At 44.2% G+C, this 19,513-nt stretch overlaps 2 protein-coding genes and 1 long non-coding RNA gene across 3 annotated transcripts in view; 1 reads left to right on the top strand and 2 right to left on the bottom strand.

The window, feature by feature from the left end:
* The window catches only part of LOC121462587, a 19,182-nt gene extending 15,886 nt beyond the window's left edge, over window positions 1–3,296 (bottom strand). Inside the window, exon 1 of the long non-coding RNA XR_005976343.1 lies at window positions 3,193–3,296. This is a non-coding gene — a long non-coding RNA (uncharacterized LOC121462587). The remainder of the gene's footprint in view (window positions 1–3,192) is intronic.
* On the bottom strand, window positions 1,226–3,295 carry Dolk (dolichol kinase). Its single transcript, XM_041674219.1, has one exon. The coding sequence runs from the start codon at window positions 2,992–2,994 to the stop codon at window positions 1,384–1,386; it is 1,611 nt and encodes a 536-aa protein (XP_041530153.1). The 5' UTR covers window positions 2,995–3,295; the 3' UTR covers window positions 1,226–1,383.
* An 82-nt stretch (window positions 3,297–3,378) lies between the features above and the next one.
* Window positions 3,379–19,513, top strand: part of Nup188 (nucleoporin 188) — a 54,151-nt gene continuing 38,016 nt past the window's right edge. The window contains exons 1-6 of the mRNA XM_041675070.1: window positions 3,379–3,430; window positions 14,114–14,168; window positions 15,885–15,958; window positions 17,746–17,830; window positions 17,957–18,037; window positions 18,918–18,962. Coding sequence (XP_041531004.1) covers window positions 3,399–3,430; window positions 14,114–14,168; window positions 15,885–15,958; window positions 17,746–17,830; window positions 17,957–18,037; window positions 18,918–18,962 — 372 coding nt within the window. The 5' untranslated portion in view covers window positions 3,379–3,398. The remainder of the gene's footprint in view (window positions 3,431–14,113; window positions 14,169–15,884; window positions 15,959–17,745; window positions 17,831–17,956; window positions 18,038–18,917; window positions 18,963–19,513) is intronic.

The raw sequence follows: 19,513 nt of genomic DNA on the forward strand, positions 1-19,513 counted from the left end.
GATAGGGCTAGTACTTCCCATTGGCTTCAGAGGAATGGCCCAGTGCTCTAAGGGAAAGGGCTTGGCTGTGATTCCCAGGAAGAGACTTCAGCTTGCTGGAGTCCCATTTCTAGGTTCTGGCCTTGTCTCCCTCCTCTTGCCACGCTGGGGGAAGGCCTTGAGAATCCTGCTGTTATCTTCTGATGGCAACTGCCCATTTTAGTCAGTGTCTACCAAGTTCTTGCCACAGGGTCAGGCTCTGTGCAAACCCTGGGAAACATGGAGAGTCAGGTATGGAATGAGACAGCCTGCACCCATACCTACAGAGGAACTGTTAGGAATTCTGCAGAGACTTCCCAGCCTCTGTGGATCTGGACTCTGCACCAGAAGAGATGGATCCAGGTTTGGACAGGTCTGGAGTGTAAGGATTGTTGGGTTCATCCTTCTAGATATCAGTTCCTCTCCTCTAGGCAGCAGAGGCAGGGTGGGACCTTTCGTCAGCCTTTCTATGCACACAAGTTGGCTATGGCTCTCTTCGGTTCTTCCTAGTCCAAGCAGGAGACACTGCGTATTCAGCTCTTTGCTCTTGGGTTTTCCTCTGAGTGAAGCCAGGAGATTAAAGGTCACTCCTGCTTCCAAGTACAACCTATCTTCCTCCTATCTTGCCTGGTTTTTTTTCTGAGGCAAGTTTACTCTTGGGCAATAGTGACACTTCCCTAACTGATTTCTGGTCATAGGTGGGTCACAGGCTGAATATTTTAAAAGTATGTGACATCCGTGGAGGCATGCATGGGCCAGCACACATGTGGAGGTCAGAGGGCAACTCTGGGGAAGCAGTGCTCCCCTTTCACCTTTATGTGGGTTCTAGGGACTGATCTCACGTCCTCAGCCTTGTGTTGCAAGTACCTTTACCCTCTGAGCCATCTTGCTGGCCCCCAGACAGAATACTTTGGATACCTCATATACCTCTTCTTAGTAGAGAACAGTATCCATTATTCCCATCTTACAGGTAGAAGAATTGAGGCTCAGACTTACCTAGGGCTGAATGGCCAAGAATTCTGACCAGATGTGTTGGACACCTGACACCTAAGCATTAGGCTTTCTGTTCTGCTGCCTTCAGGGTCCACTCCAACAATGCCCTCCCCAGACTACAAGATGGGGGCTTTGCAGCATATTCAACTTCCCTGAATGGGTGTATGCCTTTAAGCCTTTTTGCATTCTAATTATCAGCAAAATAAAACCAAGAGAGCTTTGCTTGTTTATTTTAAGTCTGAATTAATTGAAAAACAAAAACAAAAACCAAATCTGCTTTTCACCCTTAGGTTCTTGGCATTCAAGTGGCTAGCTGCCGTGAGGACCATTCATTGTTTCTCCCTGTTTCCACCATCCCAGCTGCTACCACCACTAGGCCATCAGCAAGATCAGTAGGTAGAGAGGCAAAAGGAGATTGTCTATCTGAGTAGTGTACGCTTCCAGGAGGGACACGGCACTGATGGACCCCAAAATCCAAGCATAACTGTAGTTCAGGTCTACTCCACTGTCAAAGATTAAGATCAGAGCTACAGAGATGATCTGTGCAAATATAGACGTCATAGTCCCCTCGAATGTTTTCTTAGTCCCAGGCCAGCGGATTTCTCCCATGGTGCTGCCAAATATGGAGGCCACAGTATCACCCACACCCACAGCCAGGACTCCAGCATAGGGGACCAGGGCTCTTGCTCCTCCCAGGCTGTCCTTTTGTGCACAGGGCCTGGGAATCAGCCAAATGGGAAGAGACATGCCCAGAAGCAGATAGATGTGTGTTAGGATAAGGGGTCCACTGTCTCGTTCATCCAGGAAGAGGGACAGAAGGCTCCGCAGAGTTTGACCCAAGGGCTTGATTCGGAAATAGCGCACATACTCCAGGAAGATGAAGACTGCCAGACATATAGTGGCAGCCACATACAGCAGTGGCCGGTCAAAGACGATCCCTGGGATGTAAGTGGCTACCACAATGAAGTGAAAATACTTTCTGGTAATGGTAGGAGCCCTGTGCTTCTTGGACTCAGAAGATGATCGCTTGGCATTCTGGTACAGCACCACCAGGCAGGCCATGGTGGCCAGCAAAGACCAATACGCTAGGAGGTAGATGCGAGTTTCTGTGTAGAAGAGGAACTGAAGAAGCCAGAGCAGAGGGTTCCTACGAATGAGCCAGTGCAGCCAGGGCAGAACCACACCAAGGCCCAGCACACAGGTCATGAGGTGGAAGAAGATGGAAGAGGCCCAAGTGCCTGAGTCCATGAAGACAAAGAGGGTGCTGAAGAAGACACCCATGAGCACCATCCCTACCACCACCACCAACAGGAAGAAGTCCACTGGGTCCCCTTGGCTTTCAGTCAGAGAGCGCTTGATGAGTTGGTTGAGGACGAAGCTAATGGCACCCAGTACCAGCAGTGCCTCTCCAGGAGTGAAGCACCGGGGCAGCAGGTACAGCAGGATCATGTTGAGATAAACAAATATCAGCAGGACTTCCAGGACCTCGATCACCTCGCCCACACTGAGGGAGTGCTTCATAATATAAATGATAATGCCTCCGGCCAAACCCGAGATGGCACAAGTATTGGTGGGCACAGGGCGAGTGATGCCCAGGGCCAACACAGAGGAGAAGAGGGCCACTGCCATGCCAGTGGCTGCAACCACAATGCCGAAACGCTCGAAGTACGGGTTCCCCGCAGTTTGGCAGCGCTCCTTCATGACCAGCCCAAACAAGGGCATGACCATGGAGGCCGGCAGTAAGCCACTGTTCGCGGACATTCGGAACTGGAAAACGGCATTCCCCTGCTGGAGCAGCCGGTCCCACTTGTACTGGACGTAGAAGGCCTGCACTGCGAGGGCCACGGCGCACCATGAGTATCGGTCCCACACCACAGCGTGGATGCTCAGCACCACTGCGAACACCACTGCAGCCTCCGCCAGGACCGACCAGCTCAGCGGAAACCTAGTCTCCGGGACTGGGGGAGGGCACTGTCGGGTCATGTCTCTAGGTCTGGGGCTCTTGGGGGAAGCTTGGTGACTAGGGACGCCTTGGCCTCTGAGGCCCTCAAGCAGGCAAGCAGAGGGCAGCAACTTCACCCAGCCAGCAACCTTCTCCAGCTTCCAAAAGGGTGCTCCACTACGGGCCACTGTGAGGCCTGGGAGCCGGCGCCCAGTCACCCTCCACCGCTTCCAACCTACGGTGTAGCAGACGTTTGCACTCTTCACCTCTCACGGGTTCCACCGCCTCCACCGCGGACACCACTCAGCCATGGGCAGCGCCATCTTGACAGCCCCATCCTGGGCCCGTCCCGCCGTCACGTGACGGAAAGCACCGCCCCTCGTCGGACGGTGCGCGGTCACGTGGGCCTGGCGTATGGGGGCGGGGCTGGGACGAGCGCGCGAAGATGGCGGCTGCCGCCGGTGGGCCGTGTGTGAGGTGAGGAGTGGGGCGCGGCGGCGGCGGGGGTGGCCGTGCGGTGCCGGTTGGGCGCAGGGCGGGAGTTGGGAACGGGATTCGGCGGCAGTGGAGGAAACGAGCCCAGGCTGGGTGGACGGACACCCGCCGGGGCGGCAGTTAGGTCCAAACCGTTCCCTCTCGCGGGGCTGAAGACTCTTCTGGAGCGGGCCGATCGCTCTCCCTTCCCTTTCCGCGATTTCTATGCCTCATGTCTCCCCACGCTCCCGCGCTTCCTCCACCACGCTCCCCGTAGCACTGCTGGACATCTCGGGGTCGCCTGGAAGACACCCCCACTCCCGGGCCCCGCCGTAGTGTCCCCGCGCCCAGCCCCGCCTCGGGTGTGCCTTGCCCACGCCGCGGGTTCTTCCCGCGGGCATCCTTAGTTCCCGCCTTCTTTTATTTTTGGCTGATGCTGGTATTGATTAAATCAGCAGACATGCCTTTATCTTCCAAGCGATTCCGGGTGCTGTGCCAGCCTTCGGACACAAGATGAATTGTTAGCAAACAAGCTCACGGTTCTCACTTAGGAGTGCTTGTTTTGTTTTGAGGCTAGGTCTCTTGTACCACGGGTAGGCTTGAACTCCTATCCTCTTGCCTTTGCCTTCTTAGTGCGGAAATTACGGACGTGAATTACGAGCCTTGCTTGTCTTTCTTTAAAGAGCGCTTACTAGCGCCAGATCCTGGGAAAGTGCCTTGCATGCCTTATCTCATTCATCCCTCACAAGTAGGCGACAGGCGCCTCCTGTTACACACGACACAGAAGTCCGATTCAAAAGGTAGTTCCCCGTCTGCCCCTTGTGATAATCCTCAGGAGGATTCGGATGCAAGGCTATCAGACTAAAACCATAACCAGGCCTCTGTGCTCGGTACATCTTCCACATTGTAGACGAGACAACCCACTCCTAAAACTTAAACAAAGTTCTCACCTGCAACTGACTCTGCTAGCTTTATTTGGTCTTGTTTCCGAGGAACTCTTAAACACATAGACACCCATGTAAACGTCTCCCACATTGTCTTTTCTCCATCAGCCTCTTGGCCTTCCAGTGGTAAGATTTCCTTTGCAGAGTCCTGTGGAGAAGATGCGATCCTTGGGAGGGCCATTTTCCTTTTCTTCCCTCTGCTGTTTCGTCCTAGCCCTTGTAGCCACAGCTATGGGTATATATTTGTATGAAACTTGGAAAAAATGATTTTTTTCTAAAGGAAAGGAAAATTTTGGCTTGCGGACAGACTTTCAGCATGTTGAGGAACATACCAAACCCTTCCTTGAGGACGGACTTTGACTGATCCTAGGGTATTTATTTTTATTTTGGGGTTCTAGGAGATCACACCCAGGGCCTCAGGAATGCTAGGCAAGCACTCTGCTACCGAGCCACAGCCTGGGGACGCCTAGTGGTGTTAGGAGAGTAACTTTTAGCTTTGGAAAGCACTCTCCCTAGCCGTTGGGAATAGTGGTCTCTCTTTGAAAGCCTGAATCTGGCTCAGGGAAACGTCCCTTCTGTTCCTTCTGCATATTGTTTTGGAGTTGACCTTAGAAGTCACCTTTCCATTTTAAGCTCCGGCTTTTCCAAGTGGGAATCTTTGAATCTTTTGTGTGTGCAGGTGTGTGCCTGTGGATGCTGTTGGGTGTCTTTCTTAGATCTGTTTTACCGAGGCAGAGTCTCCTGGATCTGGAGCCTGCTGCTTCAGCTTGTCTAGCAAGCCATCTTAGACTCGGCTTCCCCGGTTTCCTTGTGAGCATTAGGATTACTGGGCTCTCACCCCTGTCTGGTTTTCATATGGTGCTGGGGATCTGAGTCGTTTGCACTGGAGGTGCCTTATGGAGCCATCTCAGTGCTATGCTGTTCTTTTAGAGGCTTACTGAAGTGAGTGCAGCCTGTGTTCTGTGTGTGACCTAGACCTGGTCTGGCACTGTAACCCGCCTGCCTCAGCCTTTCTGCTGCTGCAGCTGCAGGTGTGTGCGGAGAACGTGGCCCTGGGCAACCACTCAGGAGCTTATGACAGTCGCTCAGAATTCGGCAGAAAGTTGGTTTGAATATTGGCGTTTTGAGTCTCTTGTGTTTGTGGAAGTCTGAGCGGTGCAAGTGTGTGACGAAAGTAAAGCAAGCCACTGTTTGAAAAGCCGTCACTACTACTATTGCTGGGCCCAGTGTGGTGATGCACATTTAATCCCAGCAAAGGCGGGCTAGAGCTAAACAGTAAAACTCTCTCAAAAAAGTTAAAAGCTGGGGCTCAAGAGATGGCGCAGAGATTAAGAGTGCTGACTGCTCTTCCAGAGGTCCTGGGTTCAATTCCCAGTAACCACATGGTGACTCACAGCCATCTATAATGAGATCTGGTGCCCCCCTCTGACGTACAGGCATGCATGCAGGCAGAACACTATAAATACTTTTTTTTTTTTTAAAGTTAAAAGCTATTGCTGCTAAGCTCATTCCTAGCTTACAAGAGAACTGTGCAGCTCCTTTGGAGTCAGGTAGACGCAGCTGCATTTCTTTCTATGTACAGTGTAACTTTCTCAAAGGGACTGTTTTCATTAGAGTAACTTGACTGGCTCAGCGTTCTCCAGTTGGACTCTCATTATTCTTTGTGTTTCATCCAAAAGTTTTCTTTAAACCTTTTTTTCTTGGGCATTTTATTTATTGTTTCTACGAGCATTTGCCTACATGTTTGTCTGTGCATCACTCTGTGTAGTGCCCTGGAATTGGAATTACAAAGAGTTGTGAGTCACTTTATGGTGCTGGGAATTTAACCTGGGTTCTCTAAGAGCAGCCAAGTGCAGCCTAAGTTTTTGTGCACCAGGTGTGATAGTCCACAGAGGCTGAAGAAGGCATTGATTCATCTAGAACTGGAGTTCCAGGCAGTTGTTGTGCCAAATATAACTCTGGACTGTTTTTGGACTGCCAGCTCCTGAATAGTGATATGGAGGCTTTTTAAATTTTTTTAAAAGATTTATTTATTTATTTATTTATTTATTATGTATATAATGTTCTGTCTGCATGTGTGTCTACAGACCAGAAGAGGGCACCAGATCTCATTATAGATGTTAGTGAGCCACCATGTGGTTGCTGGGAATTGAACTCAGGACCTCTGGAAGAATAGTTAGTCAGTGCTCTTAACCTCTGGGCCAGCTCTCCAGCTTGGCTTTTTTTAATATTTATTTATTTATTTATTTATTTATTTATTTATTTATTTATTTATTTTGGGTTTTTGAGACAGGGTTTCTTTGTAGCTTTGGAGCCTGTACTGGAACTAGCTCTTGTAGACCAGGCTGGTCTCCAACTCACAGAGATCTGCCTGCCTCTGCCTCCCAAGTGCTGGGATTAAAGGTGTGCGCCTGAGGCTTTTTATTAATTATGAAAGCTTGGCTTTATCTTAGGCTTGTTCCCAACTAGCTCTTAAAACTTAACCGATTTATATTAATCTACATTCTGCCATGTGGCTTGTTACCTCTCCTCAGTACAGTATGTCTGACTTCCTCCACATCTGACTGGCAATTCACCTGCACTGCCAGTTCTTCCTATTTCTCTCCAGAAGTTCCACCTATCCTCTCCTGCCTAGCTATTTAGCTTTTTATTAAACTGATCATAACGTGCCTTAGGCAGGTGAGGAAGGACAAATACACATCTTTATACAATGTACAAAAAGATTATCAGATTATCTCAACAAGTTGTGATTTGCTTTATGTGGTTGTTGGAAACTAAATCCAGGTCCTCTGCAAGAGCAGTAATTGCTCTTAACTGAGCCATTTCTTCTGTTGTTATTTACTATTTTATTATAGTGTGTGTGCTATGGTGTGTGTGTGCAGGTCAAAGGACAACTCTGGAAAGTTGGTTCTCTCCTTCCATCTTAATGTGAATTCCAGGGTTGACAAAGTCAGGTCTCCAGGCTTGTGTGGCAAGTGTTTTTGCCCACTGAGCCACCTGCTGGTCCTCTGCCTCTTAGAAATGAAATTCTGTGTTGTCTCCTTGAACTTTAGATTAATGGCCTATATGTTTGCTTATTTTTACATTTATTTGTTTATTGTATACGTGTGGGTGTCTGTTTGCTAAGGAGTGCATGTGGAGGTCAGGGGACAACTTGTCAGAATCAGTTTCTTCCTTTCACCATGCGGGAGGGTTTTGGGGATTCAATTCATCAGGTTTAGTGATAGGCACATTTACCTACTGAGCCGTCTTGTTGGCTCATCAATGTATTTAAAAAAAAAAAAAGCAAACTTCTTTGTGTGTGTGTGTGTGTAGGTGTAGGAGACATTTTTGTGAGTCAGTTCTCTTCCACTGTGGGGTCTAGGGGTTGAGCACAGGTCACAAGGCTTTTGCAGCACGAGCTGTACTTTGCCAGCCCAGTCAGTACTTTTTTTTTTTTTTTTTTGATTTTTCGAGACAGGGTTTCTCTGTAGCTTTTTGGTTCCTGTCCTGGAACTAGCTCTTGTAGACCAGGCTGGCCTCGAACTCCTGGCTCAGTCAGTACATTTTTAAATCCCCCCTGCCCCCAGACAGGGTTTTTCTCTAGCTTTGGATTTGGAGGCTGTCCTGAAACTGGATCTGTAGACCAGGCTGGCCTTGAACTCAGAGATCCTCCTGCTTTTGCATCCCAACTGCTGGGATTAAAGGTGAGCACCTCAGCCTGGCTGTTTTTAAAAATCTTATCTTTGAAGCTAGATACTTGATTTCAGTGACTAGTTTCCCCTCTGTAGGATATAGGTAGAAGCTGTTCTTTTCCTGATCCCTTAGTTTGGATGTGCCAGTACCAGCCTCCTCCGGTGTGTCTGCACATTCCTTCACTTGCCAGTGGGAGATAGTCTTCCTTCCTGGGCCAGTGTCTGTGCCTTCTCTGATTCTGTGTGTGCATTCTCCTTCAGAGTCCATTATTGTTAGCTGTCTTCCCTATAGTACTTCCTTTTTGCAGATTGTGTAATGTGATGTTCTGTGACAGACTTCCTGGGAAGAGGCTCCACATACATCTCTACTCATCCTGGGAAGGGAACCACAGCAGACCAAAGTGATGATTGCACCAAAGTCCAATTTGGTGAATAAATGAGTTTTTTTTTCTTTTTTTTGTGGTTTTTCGAGACAGGGTTTCTTTGTGGTTTTGGAGCCTGTCCTGGAACTAGCTCTTGTAGACCAGGCTGGTCTCGAACTCACAGAGATCCGCCTGCCTCTGCCTCCCGAGTCCTGGGATTAAAGGCGTGCGCCACCACCGCCTGGCATAAATGAGTTTTTATTGACATTACTTAGCAGGAGTGTGGGTGAGGGATTACTTACAAGGAATAGGGATAATGCAAAATCATCTGAAAAGCCAGACGGTAGTGGTGCACATCTTAAATCCAAGCACTTGGGAGGCCGAGGAGGCAGATATTAGAGTTCAAGGCCAGCCTGGTCTACAGAGGAAATTCCAGGACAGCCAGGGCTACACAGAGAAACCTTGTGTCAAACCAAAAACACAAAAAATTAAAGCAGCTGTATCACCAGAAAGTCCACCCATCATGGGTGACAACTGAAAAGCTGAAGCCCAGGAGCTCTCTGCAGCTTTACTAGGTCTTGCAGGCAGATGACAGTTCTTTGGGCCGTGTGGCTGGTCAGGGTCTCCACCCCAGCAGCTGTTTACTCACCTTTATACTGATGGGTAGGGTCACAAGTGACCCCTGGTGGTGTTTGTTTTCCTCTTGTGCCTTCTGAGCCTCCCCTTCCATCCTGGAAATTTTCAACCTGGAGGGCATGTTGTACCTGGGGGAACTTGCCTCCTACAGTGCTTTCCAGGCTTGTCAGAAGCATCAAGTTTCAGACTAATCTACATCTTCATCATTCACAGACAAGAGCAGTGTGTAGACCATTCAACAAAGATTCTTCAATAGCTCTTGTAGACCAGGCTGGCCTTGAACTCCCAGAGATCCACCTGCCTCCGCCTTGCAAGTGCTGGGATTAAAGGCGTGCGCCACCACCGCCAGGCAGTTCCCTTTTTCTTATAGGAGATCCTGTATCTAATTTCCTTTGTTTAGTTTTTTTCCTGACCATTACCAATAACAACTTGTAACTAAGTCCCTTAAACAATGACAAGCATCCATAATCCAACAAATGACCAAAAGCCACCCAATCCCCCTCTTGAGAATGCAGGTGTCGTGTTCTCTAGACTGCTTCCTGTTGTCTGGCAATGACAGCATCTTTAGGGGACCCTGAGAAAATTGAAATAATGGTCATGTCCTGGGAGAGCTAGCTGTGTTATTTTTTGTTTAGTCTCTGTGTGATGGGGCAGTGGAGAGCTCACCTGCAGTCCTGGCTGGAGAAGTCTGTGAGGCTTTGAAGTTGTCCTGGATGCAGAATTTTGAAAAAATTGTAGCAGAGGCATTTTTAGAGGCTGGATCACCTGGGCTACTTGACTTTTAGTGTCTCTGGTTCTTATTTTCTGAAAACACACAAACTTTTAAAGGTGACATATATCTGCATTAACACAAATATGGGGTGTGTGGTGTGCACAAGTCAGCTAAAGATGATGTTCTGTTCTATTTGAGTAGGTAAAAGGCATCTGTCAACGCTTTAAGTCTGTTTGGACTGCATCTCCAAACTGTAATATAGTCAGTCATGAGGACTTTGACCAACAAAATTTACCATGTCTCATCCAGTCTCAGAGCTGTTCCCACGGTGAGGGATCAGCATGCACATCACCTGTCTTTACTGTCTCCCTCCCTCATGTCTGTGGCTAAGATACTCAGGAGGTCTCCCCCTGTCAGATGTGATCTGTATTAATTTTGAAGAATCCATAGGTTTTCATTTCCTATGGAAACAAAGGCATAACCTCTCCTAAAACAACACATTTTTTGACTTCCATTTTAAAGTTAAGACATCCCTAAAGTATATAGGCTGGTTTAATTCAGCAATCCCTTCCATAATTCAATTGTCTCTTAGCAGATATTGTTTTTTTCATTATCATTTAAAAGATTGAAAATCAGTGAAGCACCATACTGGATCCAGGCACCCTAAGTATTTCTCATCTTTATGTGCCTTTTAAATTTTTTTGTATTAAAGACTTTATTTTTTAATTATTTTTTTTTATTTTATGCACGTTGGTATTTTGCCTGTATATAGTATGTCTGTGTGAGGATGCCGGATGAAACCTGAGCAAAAGACAGCTATGAGCCACGATGTGGGTGCTGGAGTTTGAACCTGGGTCCTCCGGAAGAGCAACCAGTGTTTCCAACTACTGAGCCATCTCCTCAGCCTGAGACTTTATTGTTTTTAAACTGTTTTTTTTCTATGGCTGTTAATACTCATTTTCTTTGCTTTCTTCGGCACCTAAGCACCTTTTAAAGCATACTGTGTACCTTTTTAGAGGTTTTCTGATCTGGACCTGGCTTTACTAAGTGCCTGTGTGAGACAAATCTTAAATTGTTGGCGGTAGTTAGGCTCTCCCTTGTGCAGTTTTGGATCCGTGGGTGCCTAAGCCTCAGGTTGGTGGGTACTGGTGGGAACCGTGTTTACCATCCAGCTCTGGGAAGTTGCTGAGCCCACATTTTGGAATCTTTGCAAGCAGCAGCCATAGGAGCCATTGGAGAGGCTGCAAGCCCAGGCAGAAAATGTGGCAGCTCCAACTGGCATGACTTCCAGTCTGTGTGGATACACCACACATTAGATGCCAAATATTGTAGTACTTTCTCATCGGGGCTGCCAACTCTCAAGTAATTAATTATAAAAGCTCAGTTTTAGCTTAGGCTTGTCCTTAAGTAGTTCTTATAACTTAAATTAACCCGTATTTTTAATCTGTATTCTTCCACAAGGCTTGTTACCTTACCTCCATACTGCCCATCCATCCTTCTTCTGCATCTGGTGACCTCACATTTTTCCTCTCAGAGTTCTCTTGCTGCCTGGAAGTCTCATCTATACTCTCCTGCCTAGCTATTGGCCAGTCAACTTTTTATCAATCACAGCAATATATCTTCACACAGAGTATAAATATCCCACAACAGAGATTGCTCAGTGGTTAAGAGTACTGGCTACTCTTGCAGAGGACCAGGGATTGATTACCAGTATCTACACTGATAACTCCGGTTCCATGGGATCCAACACCTGTTTCTGGCCTCCATGGGTATTACATGCAATGGTGCATAGATATACATGGTGGGTAGATAAATATGCAGACTAAACACCCATACATGTCAATAAAAATAAAAATCACACACATGCAAAAAAAATGATAGAATGCAACATTGTTTCATTTGTTTGAATACATAAAGAAGAAGGTTTATTAAACATTCTTATTTTTGAGTCCAGCTCTCACTCTCCTAACTCTTCCTTCCAAGTGCTGGAATCACAGGTGTGCATGTCCAGCCAAACATCATTTTTGACACCTAACAAAATGATCATAATACAATATGTTTTTATCTATCCTATCTATCCTATCTATCTATCTATCTATCTATCTATCTAGGTGTTTTGGAATAGGGTTTCTCTGTGTAAACTTTGGAGCCTGTCCTGAAACTTGCTCTGTAGACCAGGCTGGCCTCTGCCTCCTAAGTGCTAGGATTAAGGTGTGTACCACCACGCCCGGCTATAATATGGTTTTTATAATTGAGAATCTTTTGTTCTGTTTTCTTTTCCTGTTTTTTAACTTATTTTTAATTTAACTTTACTTAAGGAATAATTAACAGAAATTATAAATACTTAGAACATACAATATATTTTTATATCTCTATAGTGTCAAGCAGAACAATATATCTCACTGAGAATTTTACTTCTGTTCCCTTCCTTCTTCTGTCTCGTCAGTAGAGTTTCAGTTTGTAGCCTAGGCCAGACTTGAACTTGTCTCAGCTTGCTGAGTGTTGGAATTATACACATTTGCTATTGTGCTTAGCCTGAGAATTTTATTTATTATTTATTTTAAAAAAATTCTTAAGTCGGGCAGTGGTGGTGCATGTCTTTAATTCCAGCACTTGGGAGGCAGAGGCAAGTGGATCTCTGAGTTCGAAGTCAGCCTGGTTTGCAGAGCAAGTTCCAGGATAACCAGGGATACACAGAGAATTCTTTACTTGAACTGCCCCCACCAAAAAAAAAAAAAAATTAACATGTATATGTGTATGCCTATGTATGTCATCATGTGATGGGTATCCATGGAAGCCAGAAGACAGGGTCGAATCTCCCAAATTTAGAGTTATAGGCAGTTGTGAGTTGCTTGACATGGGAGTAAACCATCTCAGGCCCTCTGGAAGAAGCTGTAAATACTCTTAACCATCTCTCCAGCTCCTCTTTTTATCTATTACAGGGTTATTGTACCAGGCTGTCCTTGAACTTGTGAGGCTGAGAATGTCCTAGATCTCTTTGATCTCTCTGCCTCCAGTGCTAGGATCACAGGCATGGTGCCCATGGTCTGGTTGTGTGGTCCTGGGGATGGATAGAGTCAAGGGTTTGTGATTGCTGGACAAGTACTCCGTTCATTGAGCTACAATTCCTGCCACCGAGATTTAGAATTTTCAGAGAAACACTGAACCCACAGCCTCATGTGTAGCATGTCTTTTTCCTGCTAGCCAGCTTCCAAATAATGACACAGAAACATATTAGGAAAGCTCGGCCTTTAGCTTAGACTTATCTCAACTAGCTCTTATAACTCAACCCATTTATATTAATCTACATTCTATCATATGGACCGCTCTTCTATCTCGTACCTATTGTTTCCTCTCTGTGGCTCCTGGCTTCTCTTCTTTTCTTCTTCCCAGAGTTCTCTCTGCCCATAAACCCAGCCTATAACTCCTACCTAGCTATTGGCTATTCAGCTTTTTATTGCACTAATCACAGAAAATACATCTTCACATAGAGTACAAATACCCTATAACACTCATGCATGCTAGACATACAGCAATTGCCAGTTTTAAAGAAAGCCCTGACTTTTCACATTGCTAATTCAGGCTTGTCAAGTAAGTGAGCCAAAGATAACTATGCTGTGACGAAAGACACGATAACTTTGAAAACATCACTAAATTTCTGCAGTGACCTTGTCTTTGTGTTATTATTTGAGGCTGGTTTGTTATCAGCATAAAGAGAAACATTTGTTCCAATAACTGGATCTAATCTCCTGATCACTTTTGAATTGTGAATGTTATCCTGTTATCAGAAAGATTATAGTGATTGCAGTGTGCTGGTGTGGGAGTTGGCAGCTGTGGATTCCTTAGACGCATTAACTGTTAAGAAAGATTTATAGTTTTTTGGACGCGTTTAAGCCTCTTTGATGGGACAATCCTGAATGATAGAGCATACATGGCTCTAATACTTTGTGTTTTGTTTTAGTTTGGGATTTTTTTTTTTTTTTTTTGAGACAGAGTTTCCCTAGCTTTGGAGACTATCCTGGAACTCATTTTTATATACTGCCTGTGATTTGAAATTTGAAATATGAGACCTTGTCTCAAAAAGCCTATTAATAATTTCAGATAATATTAATTTTAAAATCCTTTGTTCTTACATTTTAAGTTTACTTTGCATATCAAATTTCTTTTTTCTTTTCTTTTTTTTTTTTTTCTTTTCCCGAGACAGGGTTTCTTTATATAGCCTTGGCTGTCTCGGAACTCTGCCTCCTGAGTGCTGGGATTAAAGACATGTGCCACCACTGTTTGACTGAATATCAGATTCCTTTAACTTTTTTTTTTCCTTAAAAGAACAAAATTGTCTCTGCTTTCTCATTTTTCAGGAGCAGTAGAGAACTCTGGACAATTCTACTTGGAAGGTCAGCTCTTAGAGAACTGGTGAGTGACTTGAGGGGTTTTTAGTTTGTTTGTTTTTTTTTTTTAATAGCGTTTATTATAAGAAACAAAAACAGAAAAACCCAAAATGGAGAGTTGTCTTTTTCTGTAGCTACTGACATTTTCTAAGTCTGCCTCTGCTTGTACCACATCCGTTGCTCTTCTGTAAAATGCCCATGCTGTCGGTGGGGTGCCTCCAGAGAGCTGCAGAGTCTACTGCTCAGGCCTCCAGTCTCTTGCTCTCTCTTCTCTGTTTGCCGTTAGCTTCCAAATCATAGAGGCTGAATTCTAAAAGGTTTTCAAGTATACAATCAGCGACAGGTAGCCATTCATGGTGGTCCTTCAGCTTCTCACCCTTTGAGGAATATTTTGATCTTAGGATCTTACATTATGCCTTCATCTGATAATTCTGCTTCTAGAATGAATCCTCTAGAAGGCCATCTTAGAAAATGTTTTGTGCTCCGAGTACTCTGGTATAGACAGCATTCTACTATATATCTGGGCATTGTGCATACTCTGCTTACTCCAGCCCACCAGAGGCTGAGGGGATGGTCTCAAATTAAGACCAGCTTAGACTACATAGTAAGACTGTCTCAAAAAAACAAAAACCAAATAATTAGAATTGGGCAGATGTTTGAGTGGCTACCTTTAAAAAAGGATGTACTTTATTTTATGTGCGTGTTTTGCTTGCATATATGTATTTATATAACATGCATGTCTAGTGTCCAAGGAGGTCAGGAGATGGTGTTTGATACCTTGGAACTGGCGTTACAGACAATTGTTGGTTGCCACGTGGGTATTGGCATCTAACCTTAGTCTTCTGCAACAGTAGTAAGTTCTTATAGCTATCTCTCCTGCCCCTTGAGTGGCTACTTTAATATAGTTGAATGGTATTTTTATTTGTAAGTTCATTACAAAAAAGTGATTTTACTTATTTGTTGTTTGTTCATTTATTTTGATGCATGATTTCTTTGTGTAACAACCCTAGCTGTCCTGAAACTTGATTTGTAGAATGCTTTATTTTTATGTGCGTTGGTGTTTTGCCTTCATGTATGTCTGTATGAGGGTATCAGATTCCCTGAAACTGGAGTTACAAACAATTGTGAGCTGCCATGTGGGTGCTGGGAATTGAACCCAGGTCCTCTGGAAGAGCAGCCAATGCTTCTAACTGCTGAGCCAACTCTCCAGTTCCAAGAAGTGATTTTATTAAAAAGGAGGAAAAAAGACTTGTTGAGTGTCTTTTTAAAAGAATGACAAATATGATCTGTTATTTAGTAAAATATGCAATCATTAGAAGGCCCCTTTATAAAGATTTCCATAAATGATGCTACAGTATTAGTAAAAAAGAAAAATAACAGATTTCTGTATTTACAATACTTTAAATCAGTGATTCTCAACCTTTCTAATGCTGCTACCCTTTAGCACAGTTCTTCATGTTATGGTGACCCCCAATCATAAAATTATTTTTGTTGCTACATTATAACCAATTTTGCTACTGTTATGAATCGTATTGTAAATAGCTATGTTTTCCAGTGGTCTTAGGCAACCCCTATGAAAGGGTCGTTTGAATCCCAAAGGGATCGTGAACTATAGTTTGGGAACTGCTGCTTTAAGCTGTGGTGGAAACATTTCCAAGAGACACAAAGGAAAACACAATGTGTATTGTGACCTTAAATCTGATTTAGGTTGCATTTGTGTAATTACCTTGTTCTTTTGCAGAATCAGATTGAGGCAGAACTGAATAAATATTGGCAGCGATTATTAGAAGGGCTTTCTTACTACAAACCTCCCAGGTATGGCTGTTCTGTGTTTCTGGTGATGCCATTTCCCAAGGACTGCACATAAATGAAACTGCCCTGTGTGCTTTTAAATTGCTAGGCTAGTGAATGCGCGTGAATGCTGTTTGGATATGAGTAGATGAGTCAGCACATTTTTCTTGTCTGTTGAAGGAAAGGGTAATTTCCTTCACAGTAATCATGTTGTCCTTTTCTTTCTTCTTTTTCATTCAAGACAGCATTTCTCTGTGTAGTCCTGGCTGTCCTGGGACTCACTCTGTATGTAGACCAGGCTGGCCTCAAACTCAGGAGCTTTGCCTGTCTCTGCCTCCTGAGTGCTGGGACTAAAGATGTGCACCACCACTGCTCTCTTCAACGTGACCCTTTTTACTGCTTGTCTTATCCACTGTCCCCTGGGGAAAATGATATATTCACCCATAGAGCATTATGCCCCAGTATCAGCAAGCTCCCAGTTTCAGGGGATCTAATGCCTCTTCTGGCCTTAGGTGGCAACAGATACACATGCAGACAAAACACCCAGACATATAAATAAAGCAAAATAAAGGAAAAATTTTGAAAGAAGAGACAGAAATGACTTTATACAATAACATGGGGTTTGAAATCTAGTAAAAAAAAATTTTTTTTTTTTTTTTGGATACAGGGTCTCACTATTATGGCTGTCCTGAACTCACTATATAGATAAGACTGCCCTTGAACTTAAATGTATCTGCTTGATTCTGCCTCACAAGTGCTGGCATACACCACCACACCCAGCTAAACCTTTTATTTTTTAAAAAAAGTAAACTCTAGAATTTACTGAATTTTTTTATTTGCATTCTGGGATTGAACTGAAGAGCTTTTCCCATGTACTCTACCAGTGGCCTACATCTTCCTCTCGAATGTCCACTCCTTGTTCTGTAGTCCAATCCAGGGCGAAGTGTAGCATTTACTTGTCTTCTTTGGGCTCAACTGTGACTGTGTCTCAGTTTTTCCTGGGTTTCAGGACTTTGAGCAGTTTTGAGAAGACTAGGAGTATTTTATACAATGTCCTCCACTTGCACTTGTGTGATGTTCTTCTCGTTACGGACTTGAGGGTTTTTCAGAGGTGAAATACCATTCTTTGGGTGACTGGAGAGATGGCTCAGTGGTTAAGAGCATTGCCTGTCCTTCCTAAAGGTTCTGAGTTCAATATACGCAGACAGAATAGTGTATACATAATTAATAAATAAATATTAAAACAAAGAAATGCCATTCTTTGTTCTTTTTAGATTTATTTATTATGTATACAGTTTTCTGCATGTATGCCTGCAGAAGACAGCACCAGCTCTCATTACAGATGGTTGTGAGCCATCATGTGGTTTCTGGGAATTGAACTCAGGACCTCTGGAAGTGCAGCTAGTGCTTTTAACCTCTGAGCCATCTCTCCAGCCCGAAATACCATTCTTATTACATCATTTCAGAGTGTACCTGCTAAACCCATAGAGCACGTGATGTTACCTTGGTCACTTTACTGAAGAGGATATCTGATATCAACTTCTGTCTTCCACATATCCTGCCTCCAACATGTTTAATTAAAAAAATTAATGTAACTTAATAGAGCTACAAATAACAAATAACATTGTGACCAGTTTATAATGGGCTTACATGATTTTGTTACATAGGCAAAGCTAGCTCTGTGTTATACAATCTAGATGTGAATGTGTGTGTTTTATAGACACTAAAGGAAAAAGAAGGCCACTAAGTTTTTATTTTATACCCTTGGGGGTCATTGTGAATGAGGACCTAACTTACTGCTTTTCTTATAGTTCAAGTTCAGCTGAAAGAGTGAAAGCTAATAAAGACGTAGCGTCACCACTGAAGGAACTGGGCCTACGAGTTAGCAAGTTCTTGGTGAGTGTACTTTAGTACAGGGTCAGTGTATGATACGTGTGGGTGCCTGTAGCTTCATTATTAATGATGTTAGTAAAAATTCTAAGCTTCAGTAGCCATTGCTGACTTAAGACTTCTGTGCTTTAGGGTCTTGATGAAGAGCAGAGTGTACAGTTACTGCAGTGTTACCTTCAGGAGGACTACAGGGGGACTCGGGACTCACTAAAGGTTTGTGGTTCTGCCTGGCTCCCATCCACCTGTCTTCTTGGAGAGTTTGGGCCCTGGCCCTTTCCAGAAGAGATTATGAGATACACAGGTGATAGGCCAGACTTTATCTATCTATCTATCTATCTATCTATCTATCTATCTATCGTTTTTTCAAGAAAGGGTTTCTATGTGAAACAGTCCTGGAACTCCCTCTTTATACTAGACTGGCCTGGAACTCACAGAGATCTGCCTGCCTCTGCCTCCTGCGTGCTGGGATTAAAGGTGTGTGCCACCACTACCCAGCTGAGGCAAGACTTGTAATGATTTATTTTTATTTTATTTGTATGGTGTTTTGCCTGCCTTCATGTCTGTGTGAGAGTGTTTGAGCCTCTGGAACTGAACTACAGACAATTGTGAGCCGCCATGTGCATGCTGGGAATTGAACCAGGTCCTCTGAAGAGCAACTAGTGCTCTTAACCACTGAACTGTCTCTCCAGTCCAAGGCAAGGCTTTTTTTTTTTTTTGTTTTGTTTTGTTTTATTTTTCGAGACAGGATTTCCAAGGCAAGGCTTTTATTAAAGGCTGGAAAAAGCCCAATCTGTGTTTAAACCGACACCTATCTTCATTCTTGCAGTGCTTGAAATGGCAAAGAATTGAATATAAATGAGAGATCTAAGAGAGCACCCAGGGTGCTAAGCTTTAATTTTATGTAGAAATAGACAGACCAGAGAAGAGGGAAAGGATTTGAGCATCTGTTAGGTTAGACTTGACTTAAACATAAGGTAGAAATGTTTACAGAAATGAAATAGGTGGGTCGTCATGAAGGGTGTGCTGCATCTTTTTCTTTGCCAGTTGAATTCTGCCTGTAAGACAGCCTCTTGACTGTTCTGTTTTCCTTCAGACTGTTCTGCAAGATGAGAGGCAGAGCCAGGCCTTAACCCTGAAGGTAAGCAGTAATTGCTGTTTCATTCTTTGGTAGACAGTTGTGTGACAGATCCTAGATCCGTTCTTTTCTTTTCCTTTTTTTTTTTTCTTCTTTTTTTCAGGCATGGTCTTAGTCTTACTGTGTATTCCTGGTTTGCCTGGAATTTACTATGTAGGCCAGGCTGGCATAGAACTTAATTAGATTCACCTACTTCTGTCTCCTCAGTACTGGATAGTAAAGGCATGTGCCAACACATCCACCTTCCATGACTTATTTCTTCTTTTTTTTTTCATATTTATTTATTTATTTATTTATTATGTATACAACATTCTGTCTGTGTGTATGCCTGCAGGCCAGAAGAGGGCACCAGACCTCATTCCAGATGGTTGTGAGCCACCATGTGGTTGCTGGGAATTGAACTCAGGACCTTTGGAAGAGCAGGCAATGCTCTTAACCTCTGAGCCATCTCTCCAGCCCCCATGACTTATTTCTTGACTTATGACTTATTTTTTCCCCAGTGGAGGGGTGTTGTAGAATATTACTTTAACTATGTAATGATGTGTTATATTTGT

Source organism: Microtus oregoni, unplaced genomic scaffold, assembly GCF_018167655.1.
Source record: "Microtus oregoni isolate MIOR12 unplaced genomic scaffold, Mior012 000025F_ref0000491, whole genome shotgun sequence".
NCBI classification, from domain to species: domain Eukaryota; kingdom Metazoa; phylum Chordata; class Mammalia; order Rodentia; family Cricetidae; genus Microtus; species Microtus oregoni.

Excerpts from the sequence above, each read along its gene's own strand:
- Dolk (XM_041674219.1), bottom strand. The coding sequence starts at position 2,994 with ATGACCCGACAGTGCCCTCCCCCAGTCCCGGAGACTAGGTTTCCGCTG.